Source organism: Cajanus cajan, chromosome 8, assembly GCF_000230855.2.
Source record: "Cajanus cajan strain Asha chromosome 8, NIPB_CcT2T_4, whole genome shotgun sequence".
In the NCBI taxonomy this organism is placed as follows: domain Eukaryota; kingdom Viridiplantae; phylum Streptophyta; class Magnoliopsida; order Fabales; family Fabaceae; genus Cajanus; species Cajanus cajan.
In genome coordinates this window covers 2,275,940-2,298,305 of record NC_138524.1, presented here as the reverse complement: position 1 = coordinate 2,298,305, position 22,366 = coordinate 2,275,940, and the positions used below count along the sequence as shown (strand labels likewise).

The 22,366-nt window shown below is 37.3% G+C and overlaps 6 protein-coding genes across 8 annotated transcripts; 1 reads left to right on the top strand and 5 right to left on the bottom strand.

Annotated features, from left to right (window-relative positions):
• The first annotated feature begins 268 nt into the window (after positions 1-268).
• Positions 269-2,785, top strand: LOC109798257 (scarecrow-like protein 3). 3 transcript variants are annotated; one of them, XM_083062285.1, is made up of 2 exons: positions 270-597; positions 1,056-2,785. In XM_083062285.1, exon 2 carries the CDS (start codon positions 1,097-1,099, stop codon positions 2,462-2,464), a length of 1,368 nt encoding a protein of 455 aa, XP_082918411.1. In that variant the 5' UTR covers positions 270-597; positions 1,056-1,096; the 3' UTR covers positions 2,465-2,785. The 3 variants fall into 3 exon arrangements, with proteins under 3 accessions (XP_082918409.1, XP_082918411.1, XP_082918410.1); XM_083062284.1 differs by having other exon boundaries at positions 1,053-2,785; XM_083062283.1 differs by having other exon boundaries at positions 269-2,785.
• A 1,101-nt stretch (positions 2,786-3,886) lies between these two features.
• On the bottom strand, positions 3,887-6,798 carry LOC109798402 (uncharacterized). Its single transcript, XM_020358660.3, has 2 exons — positions 5,628-6,798; positions 3,887-5,241 (listed from the first exon to the last, which is right to left on the bottom strand). The coding sequence occupies exons 1-2, from the start codon at positions 6,058-6,060 to the stop codon at positions 5,210-5,212; spliced, it is 465 nt and encodes a 154-aa protein (XP_020214249.2). The 5' UTR covers positions 6,061-6,798; the 3' UTR covers positions 3,887-5,209.
• A 2,296-nt stretch (positions 6,799-9,094) lies between these two features.
• Positions 9,095-10,939, bottom strand: LOC109798352 (uncharacterized). The gene is made up of 2 exons (XM_020358582.3): positions 10,557-10,939; positions 9,095-9,404 (listed from the first exon to the last, which is right to left on the bottom strand). The coding sequence occupies exons 1-2, from the start codon at positions 10,870-10,872 to the stop codon at positions 9,373-9,375; spliced, it is 348 nt and encodes a 115-aa protein (XP_020214171.1). The 5' UTR covers positions 10,873-10,939; the 3' UTR covers positions 9,095-9,372.
• A 5,364-nt stretch (positions 10,940-16,303) lies between these two features.
• On the bottom strand, positions 16,304-16,690 carry LOC145950744 (uncharacterized). Its single transcript, XM_083062436.1, has one exon. The coding sequence runs from the start codon at positions 16,688-16,690 to the stop codon at positions 16,304-16,306; it is 387 nt and encodes a 128-aa protein (XP_082918562.1).
• Positions 16,691-16,786: 96 nt separating this feature from the next.
• Positions 16,787-17,731, bottom strand: LOC109813072 (uncharacterized). The gene has a single exon (XM_020377190.2). The coding sequence runs from the start codon at positions 17,729-17,731 to the stop codon at positions 16,787-16,789; it is 945 nt and encodes a 314-aa protein (XP_020232779.2).
• A 120-nt stretch (positions 17,732-17,851) lies between these two features.
• Positions 17,852-21,304, bottom strand: LOC145950743 (uncharacterized). Its single transcript, XM_083062432.1, has 2 exons — positions 21,143-21,304; positions 17,852-20,941 (listed from the first exon to the last, which is right to left on the bottom strand). The coding sequence occupies exons 1-2, from the start codon at positions 21,302-21,304 to the stop codon at positions 17,852-17,854; spliced, it is 3,252 nt and encodes a 1,083-aa protein (XP_082918558.1).
• Between the last annotated feature and the right edge of the window lie 1,062 nt (positions 21,305-22,366).

Genomic DNA, 22,366 nt, shown 5'->3' with positions numbered 1-22,366 from the left:
AAGATAAACAAACTATTAACAGAGATAAAAAATATAGATTTCGAATCACATTTATTAATAATTTTTGGTATATATAATAGTCACTTTTGTGAGATGATGATAATGTAAAATTATATTATAATAATTTTATATACTTAATTTTTATTTAAAATATAAAAAAAATTGGATGGAAAAGATTTAACAGAGAGCATAATAATTCTGCAGCACGTAATAAATAATAATAGTAATAGTTTTTGAAGAAAGGGAGAGTTTCGGAGAAATTTGTAATAGTGAGTTTGTGACAAATTCCACAGTCCACTGAGGCTGAGGTGTGAAGGACAACAAAACAATAAAGACAAAAGGGACCCTTCACGCATTGTCGACAACGTAGTCATGAACAAGTCGCTGAAACCAGAAGAAGAACAAAGGTCCAAACATTGAAACTCACTCCCTTAGAAGCAGAACAACCAACCCATTGCGGTTCTGGCTTTTTCACTGTTCCAAGAGGCAAATTTTGGATTTTTCTGGGGGCTTTTTCTCGATTATTCTTCAATTTCAAAACCCCCAAGGGATAAGCGTTTCCTCGTTACAATGCCTTCTGTTTCTGACCTGGTTTTGGTAGGTTTCCCTCTTCTTCTTGTAACTGTTTCCGTGTTTTTCTCCATGCTTTTTGCGTGATTTGTGAGAATTACTGGACCCTTCAGTTTTTGAGACTATAAGAAATAGATAAGAGTGGTTCAGGATTGTGCTTCTGATCAAAGTTTGTAACATGGGCAGTGCAGGTTCTTATGATCAAATCCTCTTCTTCTTTGCTTCTCCTACTTTGCTTTGAATTTGTGTTTTCTTCCTCATTCTGTCTTCACTCATTGGATTCTCTAAACTTGTCCCATGCTTTGTAAAACCTGAGATTTGTTATCTGAATGAGTCTAATTTTTTAAGGTTTTTATTTTTATCTAGTAATTTCTCTGTGACTACATTCTTTCTCTTTCGTGCTATTGACAACCATCACCGTTCATTGTTTCCAAATTCCTGAAATTGTTGTTATTATTGTTACATGGGATTTATGTTGCAAGAAGGGTCGTCTTCTGTAAATTCTTCACCCCTGAAGCTCTTCTCCATGATGTCACTTTCACCTAGCTTAGGTTCTCCCAACAATCTCTTGCTTAGAGAGATGAAATCCGAGGAAAGGGGTTTGTACTTGATCCATTTGTTGCTCACTTGTGCAAATCATGTAGCTGCTGGTAACCTTGAAAATGCTAATACCACCCTTGAGCAAATTTCCCTGCTTGCTTCCCCTGATGGGGATACTATGCAGCGAATCGCGGTATATTTTATGGAATCACTTGCTGATCGGATTCTTAAAACATGGCCTGGGATCCACAGAGCCCTCAACTCAACCAGAATGACCATGCTATCCGAAGAAATTCTTGTTCAGAAGCACTTCTTTGAGCTTTTCCCCTTCTTGAAGGTGGCGTTTGTTCTCACAAATCAGGCCATCGTTGAAGCAATGGAAGGGGAGAAAATGATTCACATAATTGATCTCAATGCTGCTGAAGCTGCTCAGTGGATTGCACTCCTTCAAGTTTTGAGTGCGCGACCTGAAGGCCCTCCTCATTTGAGGATCACTGGGGTTCATCAGAAAAAGGAGATTCTGGACCAGGTGGCTCATAGACTTACTGAAGAAGCAGAAAAGTTGGATATACCATTCCAATTCAACCCTGTGGTAAGCAAATTAGAAAATCTTGATTTTGACAAACTTCGTGTGAAAACTGGGGAGGCACTTGCAATAAGTTCTATTCTTCAATTACATTCCCTTTTGGCCTGGGATGATGAAGCCATGCAGAGAAAATCTCCTCATCTTTTAAAAAGTTCAAATGGAATTCACCTGCAAAGAGTCCTGCCAATGAGCCAAAGTACATTGGGTGATTTACTTGAGAAAGATATGGTAAATGGGTATACCCCAAGTCCTGACTCAACCTCATCATCACCAGCATCTTTGACTGCTTCAAATTCAATGAGTATGGAGACTTTTCTTAATGCCTTATGGGGATTATCACCAAAGGTCATGGTTGTGACCGAACAAGACTCTAATCACAATGGTCCAACTCTGATGGATAGGCTACTGGAAGCTCTATATTCCTATGCAGCATTGTTTGATTGTTTGGAATCCACTGTATCAAGAACATCATTGGAGAGATTAAGGGTGGAGAAGATGCTTTTTGGTGAGGAAATAAAGAACATTATTGCATGTGAGGGATCTGAACGAAAGGAGAGACATGAAAAGCTGGACAAGTGGTTCCAGAGATTTGATGTAGCTGGGTTTGGTAACGTGCCTTTGAGCTATTTTGGCATTTTGCAAGCAAGGAGGTTCCTGCTGAGCTATGGTTGTGAAGGATATAGAATGAGGGATGAAAATGGTTGTGTGTTAATTTGCTGGCAGGATCGGCCAATGTTTTCAATATCCGCTTGGAGATCTAGGAAGTAAGAATTAAAGGGATATATTGATGGTCTTTTTTTTCTTTCTTTACTTTTTATAAGTGTGTTTTATCCTTATGGTGATGATTATTCTTCAAGATCGTTTTTTAGAGATACTCCTTATTCATTGCCTGGTAAAACCCTATCAAGAAAGAAAATTGGAAAGACAAAGAAAGGGTAGAAGGACAGAAGAAATAGAAGTTTTACTAGGGATTCTGTTTATGGTTTCATTTTTTACAGCTGATCATTTTATTTTTATTTTTATTTTTATGAACTCCTGTACCCTAACTTGTATCTAGTATATCATATATAATATGGTTTTGTTTATTTACTTGTTTAGAATAAGTTTGTTTTCAGAATTCTAGGACATGTGTCGGTTCTCTTTCAGCGAATGTTGCAAGTTGGCTTTTAGTGGATTTAGATGAGTCCTGAAAAAGCATTGCCATATAGGGGTGCTCAAGAAATTAGGTGGTTCATTCCTAATATATACCATACAATTTAATGAATTTATGCTTTTGCTGCTTTGGTCATAGTGACGACTGACGTATGTCATGTTTGAAAGATCGGTGAATTGTTGTCTGATATTTCGTGTAGTGGTGACAGATAAGCCAACTGGCTTAAATGCTTTTTGACTTTAGTATGATACATGCGATGCATCCGAACGCAGCCACATACACACCAAAATAAAAACATCACTTCCCCCATGTTATCTTTTTCTTCTGTTTTGCTTTTTTGGTTGGTGTGGTGCCTGTTGGAAAATTGGGGCGAGTAATCAATTCACAAATATTTAAATAATAGGGTGTGGTGAAGTTCTGTTGTTGACTAAATAAGTCACTTTTTGAAAGTGCTGAGGGAACACTTGTTTGTCAGAGAGGTAGTCAATTAATAATAAGGTAAAATCTCTCATCACATAAAAGACTTCTATGAGAAGCACCAAAAAAATAAGAATCCTCTTGAGCTCACCCTTCATCTTTATCAAAATACTATGTTTGCAACTGTTTTTGACTGTACAATCCAACATTTTCCATGGTTGAGATTCTATACTTCTTTGATAAAGCTATAGGCATCTCAATCCTGGAAGAGGAACTTTGCCTTTTCAATTGGTGATAATTCTTGCGTGAATTGGGCGTCAGAATTGATTCATCAGGATTAAGCTTGTCGGAATATCTATCTTTTCTTTTTGGGAATCAACCAACAAGGTTAATTGGCAAGACTTGACATAAGAACGTATTTTAGATGCATGTTTTTCTGTCATCGTTATTGTAATTGTGTTGAACCACTTTGCATGAGCTACATACATAACGAGCAATATGTTATATGTTTGTGACATGACAGACTAGTATTTTCCCAAATTCGTTGTAAAAGACTAAGGATGCTATGGGCCCTGGAGAGGTTGAGAGTAATGACATTGGAGAATAACATGGGCCCACTGTCGAACTCATCCACAAGAGTGACACACAAGCTTCTTTTCCCTTTCAAGTGCTTGGGTCAGAGACTATGCCAAGTTGAACCAATTATTCAATGGCCCAATTTATCAATAGACTGGTTTTTATTAAGTGAATTTGATTGATGTTTTATCAAATAGGCAGTGAAACTTATATGATTTATCAGGTTTAACACAAATTTTATCTAGGGTTAAATAGTAATTCATTGACCATGTAAAATAATTTTACATTGTCATCCAATCATAATTTATCATAAATAATGAATTTGATAGACTTTTATAATAACTAACTTAAAAATCACATAAATTGTAATTTTAATTGATTGACTGTATAATTTTTTTTCACTAACAATACATGACCATTACACTTTTTTATCAAATAAAAAAATTAAATTTAGAAGTGTTTCATTGATTTCTTTTTATTATGATGTAAACATTAAAGAAACAGTATTTATATTTTTTTTACAGTGAAAACGATAAGAGAGGAGTACGCAATAAGATAATTGATGTGATGTTGAGACTTGAGAGACAGGGAAAAAATAATATTACAAAAAATTGTTGTATGAATAATGTAATTCCTAACATTATTATTGAGGAAGAAAAAGTTGGAATGAATTTTTATTTCTACATTAAATTATGTCCTGTGTATCTAACCACCTCGCGCGGCTTCATTCCCTTCTAAAAAAGGAGATTTCGTTTTCAAGGAATGATGATGATAACAACAAAAGGCATACGCTGTAATCTACGTGCATGTATTTAATGTTCCACCTACCTTCTTTTTGTATTTTCTGTCTAAACTTTCCCCACAAGATGGGTGCAGGAACATCACTATTAGGCCTGTCTCTTTCTAAATATGAGTATTGAGAGAGTTTTAAAAATCTTAAGTATAATCTAGAGTAGATATATTTCATAAATCTAAATGGCAGTATTGATTATTTTTGTGGTTGAAGGAAAATGGTGCTGGTACAAAGACAGGGCAGGTATAATTCAAGATATATAGATGAATTAGAAAATCGCCATGCTTTCTAAACCAGACTTCAAGCTTGAAAAGGAAGTTATCATAACTTTGATGTTGTACGTACAATAATATACACTGCAACTTTCTGCATATTAATGATTTATTTATTACATGGATATATGTATTCCATATAAACATGGTTCTTCCTTCCATCTCTGAGCATATATACTATACTGTAGTTTGATATGAAGAGTTATTTACTTATTCATTTATTATTGCAGATGAAGGGTACTTTGTAGCCAGTAGTACATCGGAAGACACTTATTAAATTATAAGACAGTGAGAGAAAATGTTCACTTCATGGCTTTCGGCGGGATTACAACAGCTGAAACAATAACATCATAACTTTCATATCGATATTAGTTTTTCTTACTCTTTTATAATATAATAATTACTTAAAAGATATTTATCATAAAAAATTCATAATTTATTATGAAAAAAAAAGTTACTTATAAATGATATAAAATAATTTTATATTATCATTTTATCACAACACGATCCTAATAATTATTTTAAAAATTATATTAATAACGATTTTTGATTGATTTATAATATAAAAACTTGTACAACATTAAACTTTTTTTATTAGTATTGGTTGATGAAGTAAAAATATACAGAAATAAAATTCTTTGATTATTATAAAGATAAATTAAAATATGTTGAGCATAAACTCTTTAAATGAGGTTAGATGAGTTAGGTAGAAGATGTTACCTCCACAATGCATTCCAGCGGGAAGGTTCAAGCCACAAGAGCGTGCAACAAAGACAGCTTTGGGAATACTCACAAGGCTTGCAATTTCTTTAGTGATGAGTTTGCATGCGCATGGAACATTGAATTTTTTCAGCACTGCACAGCACCCTGGTGAAGGCTTAATAAATGGTCCTGACTTTTGTACAAACTGTGAGCACTGAGATACAAGATCACTCACACTTCCTCCACACTGAGCTGAGACCTCTTTTGTGTTATATATTAAAGATCCAGCAACTACCAGAATTGCCAAGCTCAAATAACTGTTAGAACTTGCCATGTTCCTACCGCTTAGAAATCCCACAACTTTGTCACAACAATAATGCTTAGAAACTGGTCTGTATACTGTATATAATAGAAGTGAGAATAGGAACAAATGCAACTTCGATTTTTTCATATTTTATCTTTTAAGGTCTTGTTGTCTCTTGTGCAATAAACAAATGCCAACTTCGTGAGGAACTACGCCCACACCATAAAATTGAACGCATAAGTGGAATTCACCGAATTGCTACTGTATCTATGCATCCTTTATTTTTTTTAATACATGGATATAATTTATGTAGTGTCTCAAAACTCATAATTAACTAATTTGTATTCACAAAATACGATTTTTATTAGATAAATATTATTTTAATATTGAAAAAAATAAAACTTAAAAGGAAGGAAAGAAATTCATCAAATTTGTCATTTTCCTTGAACATATATATATACTACGTACAGCTGGACAATCCATAACATTCCTTTCAGCTAGAACATGGAACAACTCAAATAGATTTTATCTCTTGTATGAGAAAGAAAATGATATCATTTCGTTAATACTAAGACAAACAAACACATTTTGTTTCTAATTTGCTTTAAATTAAATTGCGAGAGAAACATTTGTTTGAAGTGAATGACAAATAATGCAGCTGTTTATGCTTTAGGCGGCTGATAGAAAACAAAAGGATATATATGCATGATTTTATTTTTCCTGACAAATAATGGCTGAGGTATATTTTATTTCAATTTTTCACTGGTCATAATACTATACTAGTCAATCTTTTTGACTGTGCTATCCTTATAAGTTTTACATTTTTATATTTTTACTAACTTCGATTTTTTGGACCTGGTCACATGGCCTGCTATGATGGCTCAGGATTGATCTGTCTGAAGGTCATTTCGAGGAGAAGACTTATTATTAGGTAAACTTACATATTACTAAACTCTTTATTTTAACAGCTGGTTACCTGTTTGTGTAAGTGTAAGTTTGGTTATACTCTTTTTCTAGATAAACTTACATATTTGTGTATCCACACTTGTTTTCTACTCTTAGGTCGCCAATTTTTTATTTTTTTTTTATGTGACATTAAATTCTTTTATTGGAAATTGTTGAATGACTTTCTGTTCAACTTCTAGGCTGCTAGTCCCACAGTTATCCCCATGTATTAGACAATATATACATTCCCTGCATTTTAGATTGTCCCTGTCTACTTGATAGTAAAATTAGATGTTGGAAGATTTCTTGTCGAAACATGTATAAATTTAAGTATTGGAGCATAATTCTAATGTTGCCGCTATATAGAATTAGAAAATAGAAACTAGAGAGTTTTGTAGGTTTTTCTTATGATGATATATTCGTGTTTCTGTTGACAGGTGTGATGCATATAAACCAGTATAAAATAGGACTATAAAAGGATTAGAATGGTCAAAGATTGTCTGATGAATTGGCTATCTTTTAATTTTGGGTTTGGCCCAACATATGAGTAAACCGAACACTAACTTTTATGGAGATTTTGTGGAGTGATTTTCGGCAACAATAGAGATTTGGTATACTGTGATCGTGGTTTTAGCAATGGAGGGGCCACCCATTGTAAATCTTCATTAGTTTAGGTTGAACCACGATAATTTGATTCATCGAGTTATTAGATGATTTTTTTAGCTGTCGACTTCTTGTGTACTTCCTTTTTATTTTCTTTCAATGAATTTTTATTTATCATTATACATGCATGTGGCTATTCTAGTTTTATGCATAAATCTTTTGTATGTTAATTAGGTAATTCGTTGTGTCTCACCTAATCAAATGGACGTGAGATTAGGATAGTAAAAAACTCATTATTGAGAGAAAAATAAAAGCAAATAAAGATTAAAACACCATCTTATTTAAAAGAGTTTTTCATGTTAAGGTTTAGTTTATAGCTAACAACCCTTTTATAGAGAGCCTGTAAAACATGTGACAAAATTATAAACTGATAATAGAAATTAATATAAAATGAAATAGTCGATATAAAATTTAAACCTGAATAAAATCCTAAAATACGTTGGGATGTGTTTTGAATATAAAATAAAACCATTGGTGTTTATTTGCCTAAGAAATTAAGCTTTATTTGTAGATAGTACAGTATCATAGCCTCTTTGACTAATTGGATTAGATTTCGATCTTTGCTGTCATCGGGCCTCATTTATCATAATAAAAGGTTGAATTTTAGCAAAAGTTAGGTAGGCCTATGCAATAACCACACTTCAAGCCCAACAGATATTATCAATTTATTAGTTAGAATTTTATCATATATTTTTAATTTTTTGTCATAACTTCTGTAAATTGTCAAGGAACTGCTCTATTAAGAGCTTAGATTGAGCTTACATTATTTTTAAAGCCTATTATATTTTTTTACACAAATATTTTTTTCCGCAATTTTTTCACTTTTAGTTCCTGTAATTCTTTTTGGTTTGTGATATATTCAAACATCAAACGTGTTATTTTTGTTTTTCCAATACAAAAAAATGCTTTCAAATAATGCCACATAAATAAGAGCATCTCTAGTGGGGGTTGCTTATAAGCAACCTCCTGTGCCACATCATGCCACATCAGCTCTTTTTCACTTTATGGGTTGCTTAAATTTTAGTACTGAAGCTTCTACAAGCAACTTTGTTAAAATTTAAGTAACTCATAAAGTGGAAAAGAGTTGATGTATCATGATGTGGCACAGGAAGTTACTTATAAACAACCACAATTACAGATGCTCTAAGTATTTATAATGAAAAAACAAAATTAATTTGATATATTTACATGGAAAAAAAAGTATTAAAATAGAAAACTTAATTTTTTTTCTCCCTTAATTATGTAGTCCCACTTCAAATCACTATCATCGGTATATCTTCTTGGATATTATTATAATTCTTATATACAATAGATACACACAAAATAAGGATAATGATTAAAAAAAATTAACCATTTTATATTTATGTGTAAATCACTACACATAGATACTAACACTACCTCACTAATGATACTAACTCACTTGCTGCTATCACTTGTCATGTTACAACTTCCATCACTATTGCGATAGTGTATGAAACTTTGAAAACTTATTTTCGGAATTAATTCATCAAACTATTTTTGATATTTTTATTTTATAAAATAATTTCTAATGATAATAATAGAATCAAACAAGTTGGATGAAGCCCGTGATTGATATTATATCATGTAAGCATTAATTCGTAGTAACAAGTTGTAAAATATGTGTGATACATAAATTGGTACATGTATTAGGAAATTAAAATGCAGGAATAGGACTAAAGAAGGTTGTTCCTTCCATCTCTGAGCATATTACAATTTGATATGGATAGTTATTCACTTATTATTTTATTTTTGCAGATGATGGAGGGTGCATGCTTTATGCTTCGTATCAGAAGTCACTTATTCAGTTATGAGGCTGCCGGAAGAAAATGCTCACTTCATGGCTTTCGGGGGCACTTTAATAACTGAAACAATAACATCACAAGTTTGAAGTTTCATATCATCACTTTCTTTCTTTTTCTTTTTTAATTTCTCATTGACTACTATAAAATAAAATACACGCTTATGCATTTATAAAAATGTGAGAAAAAAGAGGAAAAGACATAAATGAAAGTGGCAGTATGAAAAAAAATAACATAAAAAGAGAAAACTCAAAAGTGAAGCGAGGTTGATAAGATAAATATAAAGAAAATGAGTGCACAATTATCGGAACGGCTCTCAAATTTTTTATTCATGGTGTTAATTTGTGAGGTGAAAAAAAAAATATTTTCATAAATATTTAAATAATATTTATGATCTCAGTTTTCGAATCTAAAAATATAAGTATATACATTAAAAAGAAGCTAATGAAAATTCATCTTTGATTTTTAAATTTTATCTGAGTAAAATATGTTTTGATTTAAAAAAAATAGAAAGAAAATAAAAAAAAATCTAAATATAAAAGAAAAAAAATTAAAGATAATTTTTAATTATAATTTTACATTAACATTTGTGAAAGTTCATATAAAAAAAAAATCAATTATATGTTACACTTTTTTTTACATCTAATATTACTAATTTTTTTCTTAAAATTATTGTTAGATTTTTATTAACTAATGATAAAAATTGATTATTGATTATTTGTTTCTAATTATTTTATTTTCCAATATTTTTAATAATTTAACTATATAGTTCATTTATGTTATATATATTAAATAATATTTTTTTATTATTCCTTTTTGACAATGAAATCACAAGCGATTATTCCATCAGCCCGTGCTTAAAATCGTCCCTAATAATTATGTTGAATAGTCAACGAAGATATTATAATAAAATCAAAAAATTATTCAAAAATATTTATTATATAAAAAATAAAATTCATTTAATATACTTATTTTTTCAATATCGATAAGATAAGCACAAAGGTGTAATTATAATTTTATACCTGTTCAACATAATAAGAATTCTAATCACATTATACCAGCAATAAAAATTTAAACTTAAAATTTTATGGAGATTATCCAACTTTATCATTAGATGAATCCTAATAATTTAACAAATGTTTTTATAAAAGAAAGGTTAAAATTGATATGTTGGTGAATGAGCATAAACTGTTGAAAATAAAATGTTATATATACCTCCACATTGCATTCCAGGAGGGAGGTTCAATCCACAAGAGCGTGCAACAAATATAACCTTGGGAATACTGACAAGGTTTGTAACTTCTCTAGTAATAAGTTTGCATGCGCATGGAACATCAAACCTTTTCAGCACTGCACAGCACCCCGGTGAAGGGCGAACAACTGGTCCTGACTTTTGCACAAACTCTGCACACTCTGATATAAGATCTGCCAAACTTCCTCCACATTGACCTGAAACCTCTTTTGTATTATATACTAAACATCCAACAACAACCAACATTGCCAACCTCAAATAACTGCTACCACTTGCCATGTTCTTCCTTACAAATATCCCACAACTATGTCACAACAATGTTACAATGCAATGAGTAGGTGAGCCTTTATGTAGGCGTGAAAATTGGAACAAATGCAACTTTGTTTTTTTTCATATTTTATTTTTTAAGTTATTGTTGTCACTTTTGAAATAAACAAACCCCATGAAGAACCACGCCCATACCATCAAATTGAACGTATATGTTGAATTCACGAAATTGCCATATCTATATATATGTTCTATACGAAGGAAAAAAATCATCAAATATCTCTTGTATGGAAAAGAAAATGATATCATTTCGTTAATACTAAGATAAATAAAATCATTTTGTTAATAAGTTGCTTTATATGATCCTTTGTTTTAGGTGAATGGCAAATAATGCGGCCGTTTATGCTTTAGGCGGCTTAAAGAAAACAAAAGGATAAGGAACAAGTTATGCCATTTTATTTCATTAAAGTGATTAATTAATCACAAAGAAAGACCAACCTTTTTTTAAAAAAATAACATAATGAATTTTACATTAAGATAACTTTGTGAATGTAATAAAGAATTACATCAAATATATTATTGTTGTGAAAAGAGATAGAATTTCTGATTCATAAATGTGACAACAAAATAATTTGCTTCTATAATTACATCGTGAAAGTTATGATTAGTGAATCAAGATATTGATAGTAAGATGCGCTAGAGAGAGAACAACTTAGGAATAAACATTTTAATTTCCTCGACAAATAAAAAAAAAAGTAATTTAGTTTTATCTCGTTTAAGTAATTTTCAAGAAAAGAATTTTAAAATAAAAATTGTAAAACGTACCTGAAACAAAAATATGATAAAAAAAATGTCCTTATTCGATTTATCTTGTAGGCCCAATGCTTCAATGACTTGCTGTCAAATATGTGAGCACAATACTTCAATCCCTCGCCGTCAAATTTGTGAGACCAATGCTTAAAATAAAATATATTTATTAGTTTATTTAAAATAAAATTTATCTATCTATTTAACATTATTAATATAAAATATATTTTTATAAAAGTTAATAGACTAATCAAACTTTTAAAAATGTCATACTAGATTTATTAAAAAAAATATAATAAATAAGTTATATTTAAATTTTAATTTTGTAGAACATGTTCAGTTTGTGTACCTGTCTGTCTGAAGGGCACACTAAGTCTTCTTGTAATTCGAAGGCCGAACGAGACTCCCGATCCAATAATCCGATACGCCGAAGAGGGGGTTGGTACCTGCAAAAGGCACTCCAACGCTCAAGTCAGGACAAGCTCGAATCTCTAGGATAATTAATGAACAGTGACGTTACCTTTTGACCTGAGCTATTTATACTGACATTTATGGGCCTTGAGCCTTATGGGCCCTATAGCGTATTTATCGTATTAGGGTTTAGGGTTTAGGGTTTAATCAAGTAATTATCCCCTAAGCCTAGATTAAGTGTTAAGTGATGATGGGCTGATTCAGGTGGCCGATTGGCGTTCGGCTACCTGATTCTTCCATTTGGTGGCCGATGTAGGAATGACCAAACGTCCCTACCTGTACACTGCCCCCCAGCCTTAGGGGAAGGTGAGGCTTCCCTTAAGGGTAACAAAGAGACGATTGTTAGGGGAATGTGAACGGGTGCACCATTGTAACCGTTGGATCTGGAGGATCGAACGGTTATATGCACCACTGTAACCGTTGGATCTGGAGGATCGAACGGTTATATGTAATTTGAAACTTCGAATTTTCCCGCTTCTTTTTGAGTTTATAAATAGGTGGTGTGGTAGGGCCATTCACACACATTGCTCTCATCCGAATTGTGATAGCTAAAGATCTCCTAAGCCGATCCAACGAACGATTGTGGTCTTTCAGAAAACTGGTAAGTTTTTTGTTGTCATGGTTACTATTTCTGTAACTTCTTCGGCCAACAGCTCTCGGTCGTCGTCATCCGGGGGGTCCTCGTCCAGTGATTTGAGTCATCCCACAGCATCTTCGTCTCCTGTGAGTGCCGAAAGGCCAGATCAGGGTGATTCTGCTTCGGGAGAGGCGTCTACCAGTGGGAATGAAGAGGTTGAGAAAAAACCAAAGCGGGCATCGAATCGTCAACGATATGGTCCATCCGAACTACCTGGATACGAATGGGTAAACGGGGAAGTAACTTCCTACTACTCTCGGTACCGAGATACAGACATGATCACGAGACTATTGGATTACACTAACTGTCTGAACTTCGATGCCACCGAGAATCCCTACCCAATTGGGGTTCGGTCATGCCGAAATGATGCGTCTCCAAATCCCGACACGGTCTGCCTTGATCAAAGTGGTGCTAGAATGGAGTCATTTTATATATATGACTGCCTTCTTCGGGATCTTAAAGTGAAACTGCCGTTTGATGAGTTTACCATGGGAGTACTAAAGATTTTAAACGTTGCACCCACACAATTGCACCCGAACAGTTGGGCACAGTTACAAGGTTTCAAACACTTGTGTAAGTGTCTTGATATTAAGCTTTCTCCCCTCCTTTTCCTGTATTTCTATTCGTCTCGGCCTACCGTATTAGCGAAGTGGCACTCCTTAAGCCGAGTGAGTGACCGACTATTATTCGATAGCTTCACTTCTTCGTATAAAAATTTCAAGGCAGGATTTTTTCGAGTAACTATCCGGCCGAATGGGAGGCGGTTCTTTTTTGATAAGGACGAAAGGCCTTTATTTCCATTGTACTGGACGCGCACCCCTCGGCCGTATGACGTCGTACCGAAGAAAATGCTGACTGCCGAAGAGCGAACAGACCTCAAGTTACTGCTTCGTCTCCCTCGGCGGTTGCCGATTAGGTCTTTAATCAACGTGGTTGAATCCCCTCGTTGGTGGAATGACTTGATAGGTATGTTATCCATCCTAATTCAACTGTAAACTTAATTCCTATTGATGTTTTACATAATCCTTTTTGCAGGAATCATGGTTACCAGTGGTGCTGACGAGCTAAATATTCGTAATCTGCTTGCTGCCCGGGTGAAGCAAGTTCGGCAATCCGGAGGGGTGGGAACTTCTACCGTTGCACACTCCCCTCGACCATCCAATGATGACCGACTACCTCCTCATCCGGAACGCAAGAAGAAGAAAGAAAAGAAAGGGAAAGATTCCAGTCGGGAGCATTCAAAGAGAAAGAACTCCGAGGAACATCAAGACCAAGCTAAAAAGGCCAAATCAACGGCTATAGCTTTGCCAAACCGAATCGTGATTGTGGTGCCGCCACCGCTGATGTCTTGGGCCTTTCTGAGTGATGATGCTCCGGCCGAGACAGTGATTCGGCCTGACATGGTGTCTCCATTCGGGCAGGAATTTTTGGCTACTTTGGACACGAAGGCCAAATGGAGGCTTTTTTGCGAGGTACAAACTCGTTCATTAGCCTTAGCCCACCATCTAGCCATGGAGCCTGTCGGCGAGGTGGTACACTTGAAGCAAAGTGTGGAGGAAGCCGAGAAGATTGCAGCCGAGGCAATGGCAGCTAATGAACAAATATTAGCTAAAAATCGAGAGCTAGCAGCTGCGCTGGATGTTGCTCGGCGAGACAATGATACTCTCCGTCTAGACCTCCAAAAAGCAGCTAACGAAGAGCGTCGCCGAGTGGAGGAAGCTCAAGCTGCGTATGACAATCTGAAAGAGCAAGCAAAAGAAAAAATTGTTGCTCAACATGAAGCTGGTTTCAAACACGCCGTTCGGCAGGCCAAGCACTTCGGCCAATTTCCTGAGGATTTTGAGTTCGACATGACTCAAGATTTTTACCAAGGATCTCTTGTGTCATTTGCTGATATGCCCGAAGGGGCGAATCCTGACGACGAGGAGCCGAATGATGCCCCCAAGCCACGGATGTTCATACTTCATCTAGTGATGAAGATGAAGAAATTACCAATCCTCACCCCGAGGGGGAAACGGAGGCCCCTGCCCAGAATGATCCAGTAAGCAACACTGATGAGTAATGTTAGGATTCTAATTCTTGTAGTAAGGGGGCCGATAGAGCCTCCACTCTTTGAATGAAGTAATATTTTCACTTTTAAAACTTGTCATCTTGAATTGTTACTGATCTGTATGGATATTAAATTTTCTAAGCCGATAAATATTTTATGTTACCGACTGATTGAACCGAAGCAATTGTAAAACTTAACTTGAGCAAAATTAAGAGAACACTTGTGAATTTATTTGCTTATCGTTATTCGGAATTGCCTATCCGAATGAACAATACCGAACGGGTTCATTCGGAATTGCTTGCTTTTTGAGCAATGCCGAACGGGTTCATTCGGAATTGCTTGCTTTTTGAGCAATGCCGAACGGGTTCATTCGGAATTACTTGCTTTTTGAGCAATGCCGAACGGGTTCATTCGGAATTGCTTGCTTTTTGAGCAATGCCGAACGGGTTCATTCGGAATTGCTTACTTTTTTAGCAATGCCGAACGGGTTCAATCGGAATTGCTTGCTTTTTGAACGGGTTCATTCGGAATTACTTGCTTTTTGAGCAATGCCGAACGGGTTCATTCGGAATTGCTTGCTTTTTGAGCAATGCCGAATGGGTTCGTTCGGAATTGCTTGCTTTTTGAGCAATGCCGAACGGGTTCAATCAGAATTGCTTGCTTTTTTTAGCAATGCCGAACGGGTTCATTCGGAATTGCTTTCTTTTTGAGCAATGCCGAATGGGTTCATTCGGAATTGCTTGCTTTTTGAGCAATGCCGAACGGGTTCATTCGGAATTGCTTGCTTTCTGAGCAATTCCAAATGGGTTCATTAGGAATTGCTTGCTTATTAAGGCACATCCTTAGCCGAGTTGAACAACTCGGGAAGGAAGCCTTTTTCGAGGTTTTTTAAGGCACATCCTTAGCCGAGTTGAACAACTCGGGAGGGAAGCCTGTTTCGAGATTTTTTAAGGCACATCCTTAGCCGAGTTGAACAACTCGGGAGGGAAGCCTGTTTAGAGATTCTTTAAGGCACATCCTTAGCCGAGTTGAATAACTCGGGAGGGAAGCCTGTTGCGAGATTCTTTAAGGCACATCCTTAGCCGAGTTGAACAACTCGGGAGGGAAGCCAGTTGCGAGATTCTTTAAGGCACATCCTTAGCCGAGTTGAACAACTCGGGAGGGAAGCCTGTTGCGAGATTCTTTAAGGCACATCCTTAGCCGAGTTGAACAACTCGGGAGGGAAGCCTGTTGCGAGATTCTTTAAGGCACATCTTTAGCCGAGTTGAACAACTCGGGAGGGAAGCCTGTTGCGAGATTTGAACAGCTGTTAAGAATTGTCAAATATAATGGAAGAACTGAAGTAATTTCATTAATGGGTGCCTCGTTAAAAACCTTGTCGGCCAAAACCCCTTTTCACTTTTTTACAAGGGGAGAAAATACCGATCAAGGAAAAGAGTACACCATCTGTTTACACAAGGTCCTTTTTACAATATATACTAGCTATAATATGTCTTCAAATGAGAAGCGTTCCACGTTCTGGGAATGACCTTGCCCGAGAGTTCTTCCAACTTGTATGCGCCGTTTTCCAAATTATGTCGTACCCGAAATGGACCATCCCAGTTAGCAGCCAACTTGCCTTCTTTCGTATTACGTCTTGCCGATCCTTGCACTCTCCACACCAAGTCGCCCTCCTGGAAACTTCTTTTAATGAGGTTGGAATTAAACCTACGAGCCATCTTCTGCTTGCAAGCTTCCGCTATAATCTCTGTTCTAATACGGACTTCATCAACCATGTCAACTTCAGCTCGGAGAGATACATCATTGGAATTTTCATCAAAATATTGTCGTCGAAAAGATGGTTCTCCTACCTCAACAGGTATCATTGCATCAGTGCCATATGTTAGCCGAAAGGGTGTTTCTTTAGTCGTGGACTGAGGCGTGCACCGATAAGCCCATAAAACCTCTAACAACTCCTCTGCCTAAGCTCCCTTGGCATCTCCCAATCTTTTCTTTAGTTCACCAAGAATTACTTTATTTGCTGCTTCGGCCTGCCCATTGGCTTGCGGGTGTTCTACCGATGTGAATCTGTGCTTGATGCCGAGATCCTGAATGAACCGATTAAGTTTTTGATCGGTGAATTGCAAACCATTATCGGTTACAAGTGCATATGGAATGACGAAGCGAGTAATGATGTTTTTCCACAAAAACTTTTGAACATTAGCAGCTGTGATGCTAGCAAGTGGCTCGGCCTCGACCCATTTCGTGAAATAGTCGACAGCAACTAGCAAAAATTTGCACTGACCCTTGGCAATTGGGAAAGGTCCAAGAATATCCATACCCCACATTGCGAACGGCCAAGGTGAATTAATACCATGAAGTTCTTCAGCTGAAGCATGAATAAGGTTACCATGCCGTTGGCATGATATACAGTGTTTTACGAACGTTACACAATCGTCCCTGAGAGTAGGCCAATAGTATCCTGCGCGAAGCACCTTAGTGGCCAGAGTTCGTCCTCCCGAATGAAAACCGCATATCCCTTCATGAATCTCTCTCAATATATAATTGGCTTGCTCTTTATCAACACATTTTAACAACGGAACTGAGAATCCTCTTCTATACAGCTCTCCTCCAATCATAATATATCTAGCAGCCTGCGTTCGGAGCTTTTTAGCAGCCGTTGGATCCGATGGTAGTTTGCCATATTCAAGATGCTCCACTATCTCAGTGATCCATGTTCGAGCAGACTCCTGCACTGTCAAACATTCGGCAGCTACCACACTCGGCGCTTCAAGTTCCAAGTGAAGCGTGGTTCTCAATTGTCCGGGTTTTATGGTACTGCTTGCCAACCGAGCCAACTGATCTGCCCTCTCATTGTTTTCTCTCGGGGTGTGCTTTACATGAACTTCTTCAAACATATCACGCATTTTTTGAAACAAATGATAATATTTTAACAAGTTCGCATCTTTTACTTGAAAACTATCATTCACCTGCTCGGCTACAATTTTTGAATCGGTCCAGCACTCCAATCGGCTGACTCCGATCTCTCATGCAAGCCTTAAACCTGCCAACAGCGCTTCATACTCGGCCTGGTTATTTGAAGCTTTAAACGAAAACCGTAATGATTGTTCTAGAATCAATCCTGTTGGTCCTTCCAAAATTATGCCAGCTCCACTACCTTGGCTGTTTGAGGAACCGTCCACGTGTATCGTCCACAAACTATTCACAAAACAACCTTTCGGCTGCAACTCATTGATAAAATCCACCAAGCACTGGGACCTGATCGGCCCTCTAGGCTGAAAACCAATGTCAAACTCCGATAATTCGATAGACCAAGCCATCATTCTTCCTGCCAATTCTGGTTTACGTAACACTTTAGCTATCGGGCAATCAGTTCGAACGACGATTTGGTGACTCTGGAAATATTGCCGAAGGCGCCGAGCGGTATGGACTAGCCCCAGTGCCACTTTTTCCAAGAGCTGGTACCTTGTCTCAGCCTCCTGTAGCATGCGACTGATGAAGTAAATAGGTTGCTGTCCCTCCCGTTCTTGAATTAGAGCTGTACTTATTGTATCATTTGATACACATAAATAGACCACAATTGGTAGCGTTAGATCAGGCTTAGAAAGTATAGGCGGCGAATCGAGACGTTCCTTTAGGGTCCGAAAGGCCTTTTCACATTCATCAGACCATTCAAATTTTTTCGCTTTTCTCAACAATCCCATCATGGGTTTCGTTATTTCGGCCAAACACGGGAGAAATCGTGACAACGCTGTAAGCCGACCTGCTAGTTGTTGAACTTGTTTAAGGTTCTGAGGGCTTGTCATGTTGACGATTGCCATACACTTGTCAGGATTAGCTTCAATACCTCTCGCCGAAAGCATGAAGCCTAGGAATTTGCCTCCGGACACTCCAAATACACACTTCTCCGGATTGAGCCGCATATCATACTTGCGCACCTGTTGGAATACTTCCGAAAGGTCCGTTACATGCCGATCGATGCTTCTGGATTTTACGACCATGTCATCCACGTACACTTCCATGTTCTTGCCTATTTGGTGTTGAAAAACTTTGTTCATCAATCTTTGGTACGTTGCCCCTGCATTTTTCAACCCAAACGGCATTACCTGATAGCAGTAATTGGCCGAATCGGTTATGAAGGTCGTCTTTTCCTCGTCACGGTTATGCATGGGAATTTGATTATATCCCGAGTAAGCATCAAGAAAAGTCAACATTCCATGACCCGAGGCTCCATCAACTAATCGATCTATGTTTGGAAGTGGGTAAGCATCCTTAGGACATGCCTTGTTGAGACTTGTGTAATTAGTGCACATTCTCCACTTCCCATTTGACTTTTTTACCATTACTACGTTTGCCAACCAAGTGGTGTAATGGACCTCCCGAATGAATCCGGCATCAAGCAACTTGGCAACTTCCGTGTCAACCGCAAGTTTTCTTTCGTTCCCCATTTTTCTTTTCTGCTGCGCGATCGGTCTTGCCTCGGCACAAATTGATAACTTATGACACATAACCTTCAGGTCTACACCCGGCATGTCAGAAGGTGTCCAGGCAAAAAGATCTTTATTCTCCACTATAACCTTGCATAGGGTCGAACGGTCGTCTTTGGACATGTCGGCACCGATGTATGTAACCTGCTCAGGACGTGAACCTATCTGAAAATGTATTTTTGACTCAATTGGCTCCACACGTTCTTCATGATTCATTCTTGGATCAAGATCCCACTCAGCCTCCTCTAAAAGTGCCGAACCATTCACAGCATGTATTCTGTTTGATTTAGATTTTCTTTCTTCCAACGGTAAAACTCGCAAACTAGCATAATAGCATTCTCTAGCAGCCTTCTGATCGGCGTGAATTGTGATTATTTTCCCTTTGTCGGATGGAAACTTCATCGCCAAATGTGGTGTTGAGACGATAGCCCCCAATGCATTCAAAGACGGTCTGCCGAGGAGGATATTATATGAAGTGCTAGCATCCACCACAATATATTTTACTTGAACTTCTCTGCTTTCTTGTTCGTCAAAACAAAAGCGTGTGAAGAGTTTAATGTAACCCCTGGTACTGACCCTCTCCCCTGCAAAACCAACCAACGGATCGTCATAGGGAAGCAATTCTTTTTCAAAAATACCCAACTGTTTGAATGTGTTCCAATATATAATATCTGCCGAACTGCCCTGGTCGATCAATGTTTTTTTGACGATGCAATTGTGGATTTCTACATTGATAACCATCGGATCGTCTTGCTCCGGATCAATGCCTTTGAAGTCGGCATCAGTGAAGGTTATTGTTGGCAACCGCCGAGAAGACTGTCTATGAATAGTATTGACCGATCGGATAGCTCGAAGATGTCTCTTTTGGGCTGAAGAAGTGGTGCCTCCACCCGCAAATCCACCAGCAATAGTATTAATAACCCTCCTATGTGAAGGTGCCGAGTCATCTTTTCTTTCGCGCGACCTACTTCTTTCACGCCGAGCTCTATCGGAGGTTTTATCGGAACGATCTTGCCTGTGTCGATCTTGATATCTGGGTTGATATGAGCGAGTCTGGGACGAACCTGACCGGTCCACAAAATTATGCAATTTTCCTTGCTTAATCAAGTCTTCAATCTTGTCTTTAAGTGCTGCACATTCATCAGTTGAGTGTCCGCGATTGCGATGATACCGACAAGATTTGCTAAAATCCGCACGTGGTGGAGTGGACGCTCTCTTCGGAATTGTTAACACTTCGGAAGCCAAGGCCTGTTCGAGTACCGCCGCACGATTGGTATTAAGCGGAGTGTATTGAGTGTATTTCGGACCCCGAATAGGCCGCTCCCGAAGGGATATTTCTTTGCCTCGCCCCCTGTATGGTTGTTCTACCGATCTCTCGGGTTTAGCAGACTGCTCGGCTCGGGCTTGATTTCTAAATTCTGCCAACTCCTCCATCTGCATGTATTTATCAGCCCTCCTACGTAGATCATTCATGTCCGAAGGAGGCTTTTTACAAATGCTGTTGACAAATGGGCCTGGTTTCAATGCTGTTGTAAGATGATGTAGTGCCACAGCTGGGTTGAGATCTTTGATTTCCAAAGCAGCCTTGTTGAACCGGTCCATAAACGCCCGAAGAGACTCCTTTTTATCCTGTCTAAGACCAACCAGAGATAAAGACGTTAGACTATGAGGGCGACTTGTTGCGAATTGGATAGTGAACTGTGATGACAATGTATTGAAGGAATCGATTGAGTTGGGTGGGAGACGAGTGAACCAACTAAGAGCTCTGCCTTTGAGGGACGTGGGAAAAATCCGACACAACGCAGCGTCATCTGTCGTACTTAGAGTTACCTGTGTCAGAAAAACATCTAAATGTTCATCAGGATCAGTAGTACCATCATATTTATCAATAGGCAAAGCCTTCCAATTATCCATTAAAGGGAGCTGCATAATAGAGGGAGTAAACGGATGTCGGTGTGATTCGACAGTGGTCATATCTGCAGGACGACCCATAGTAGGTAAAGCCGAAGGGAACTTCTCAGGGGCTACTGCCGAAGCATGAGGAGCTGATGTATGAATCGCGTGAGATTGATACGACCCTTGAGTTTGTGTGTTGGTGACATGAGTAGGCTTCCATGAAGTATCCTAACTTTTCAATGCTTCATTCTCAGCCCTCAAGGCCGAAAGCTCCCTTGCATCTTTCTCTCTTTGTTGTTTCATTAACTCCATTTCTTGTTTCAGCAATCGCACTGTTTCAGAGAGGTCAGTTTCATCCACAACCTCCACATGCCCTTCCGTAGGACGATCTTGTGTTTGTTCTCCTAGTTATCGGCATCGTTCTTCTCAGCAAACTTTCAACCAACTTCGTTCGGCCCCACGGTGGGCGCCAAATGTACCTGTCTGTCTGAAGGGCACACTAAGTCTTCTTGTAATTCGAAGGCCGAACGAGACTCCCGATCCAATAATCCGATACGCCGAAGAGGGGGTTGGTACCTGCAAAAGGCACTCCAACGCTCAAGTCAGGACAAGCTCGAATCTCTAGGATAATTAATGAACAGTGACGTTACCTTTTGACCTGAGCTATTTATACTGACATTTATGGGCCTTGAGCCTTATGGGCCCTATAGCGTATTTATCGTATTAGGGTTTAGGGTTTAGGATTTAATCAAGTAATTATCCCCTAAGCCTAGATCAAGTGTTAAGTGATGATGGGCTGATTCAGGTGGCCGATTGGCGTTCGGCTACCTGATTCTTCCATTTGGTGGCCGATGTAAGAATGACCAAACGTCCCTACCTGTACAGTTTGTATATTCAAAGTTTGACATGGTCTATTTTCACCCTTAATTATGAGTTATGGACTATAAATTAACGAATTGATTTGATAAAATGTTCAACAATATAAAGAAAGGAAAATATATTTAATTTCAACAAATCAGTTATCTTATTTCACACACAAGCACATAAATGAGAGATTTACTTATTCTATGAGTAAATTTACTTATATTTACTTAAAAAAATTTAATGCATAAATTAAATTTGTAATTTTTTAAAAATTTTGAAAATTATTTAATATTT

What these genes read in the sequence shown, in the direction of transcription:
- LOC109798257 (XM_083062283.1), top strand. Translation starts at nt 1,034, where the DNA reads ATGGGATTTATGTTGCAAGAAGGGTCGTCTTCTGTAAATTCTTCACCC.
- LOC109798402 (XM_020358660.3), bottom strand. Translation starts at nt 6,060, where the DNA reads ATGAAAAAATCGAAGTTGCATTTGTTCCTATTCTCACTTCTATTATAT. An exon ending in CGCTGGAATGCATTGTGGAG is followed by an intron (nt 5,242 to 5,627) that starts GTAACATCTTCT and finishes TTATTGTTTCAG; the next exon opens with CTGTTGTAATCCCGCCGAAA.
- LOC109798352 (XM_020358582.3), bottom strand. Translation starts at nt 10,872, where the DNA reads ATGGCAAGTGGTAGCAGTTATTTGAGGTTGGCAATGTTGGTTGTTGTT. An exon ending in TCCTGGAATGCAATGTGGAG is followed by an intron (nt 9,405 to 10,556) that starts GTATATATAACA and finishes TTATTGTTTCAG; the next exon opens with TTATTAAAGTGCCCCCGAAA.
- LOC145950744 (XM_083062436.1), bottom strand. Translation starts at nt 16,690, where the DNA reads ATGATACCTGTTGAGGTAGGAGAACCATCTTTTCGACGACAATATTTT.
- LOC109813072 (XM_020377190.2), bottom strand. Translation starts at nt 17,731, where the DNA reads ATGCGTGATATGTTTGAAGAAGTTCATGTAAAGCACACCCCGAGAGAA.
- LOC145950743 (XM_083062432.1), bottom strand. Translation starts at nt 21,304, where the DNA reads ATGGGTCGTCCTGCAGATATGACCACTGTCGAATCACACCGACATCCG. An exon ending in TAGATGTTTTTCTGACACAG is followed by an intron (nt 20,942 to 21,142) that starts GTAACTCTAAGT and finishes GGTCTTAGACAG; the next exon opens with GATAAAAAGGAGTCTCTTCG.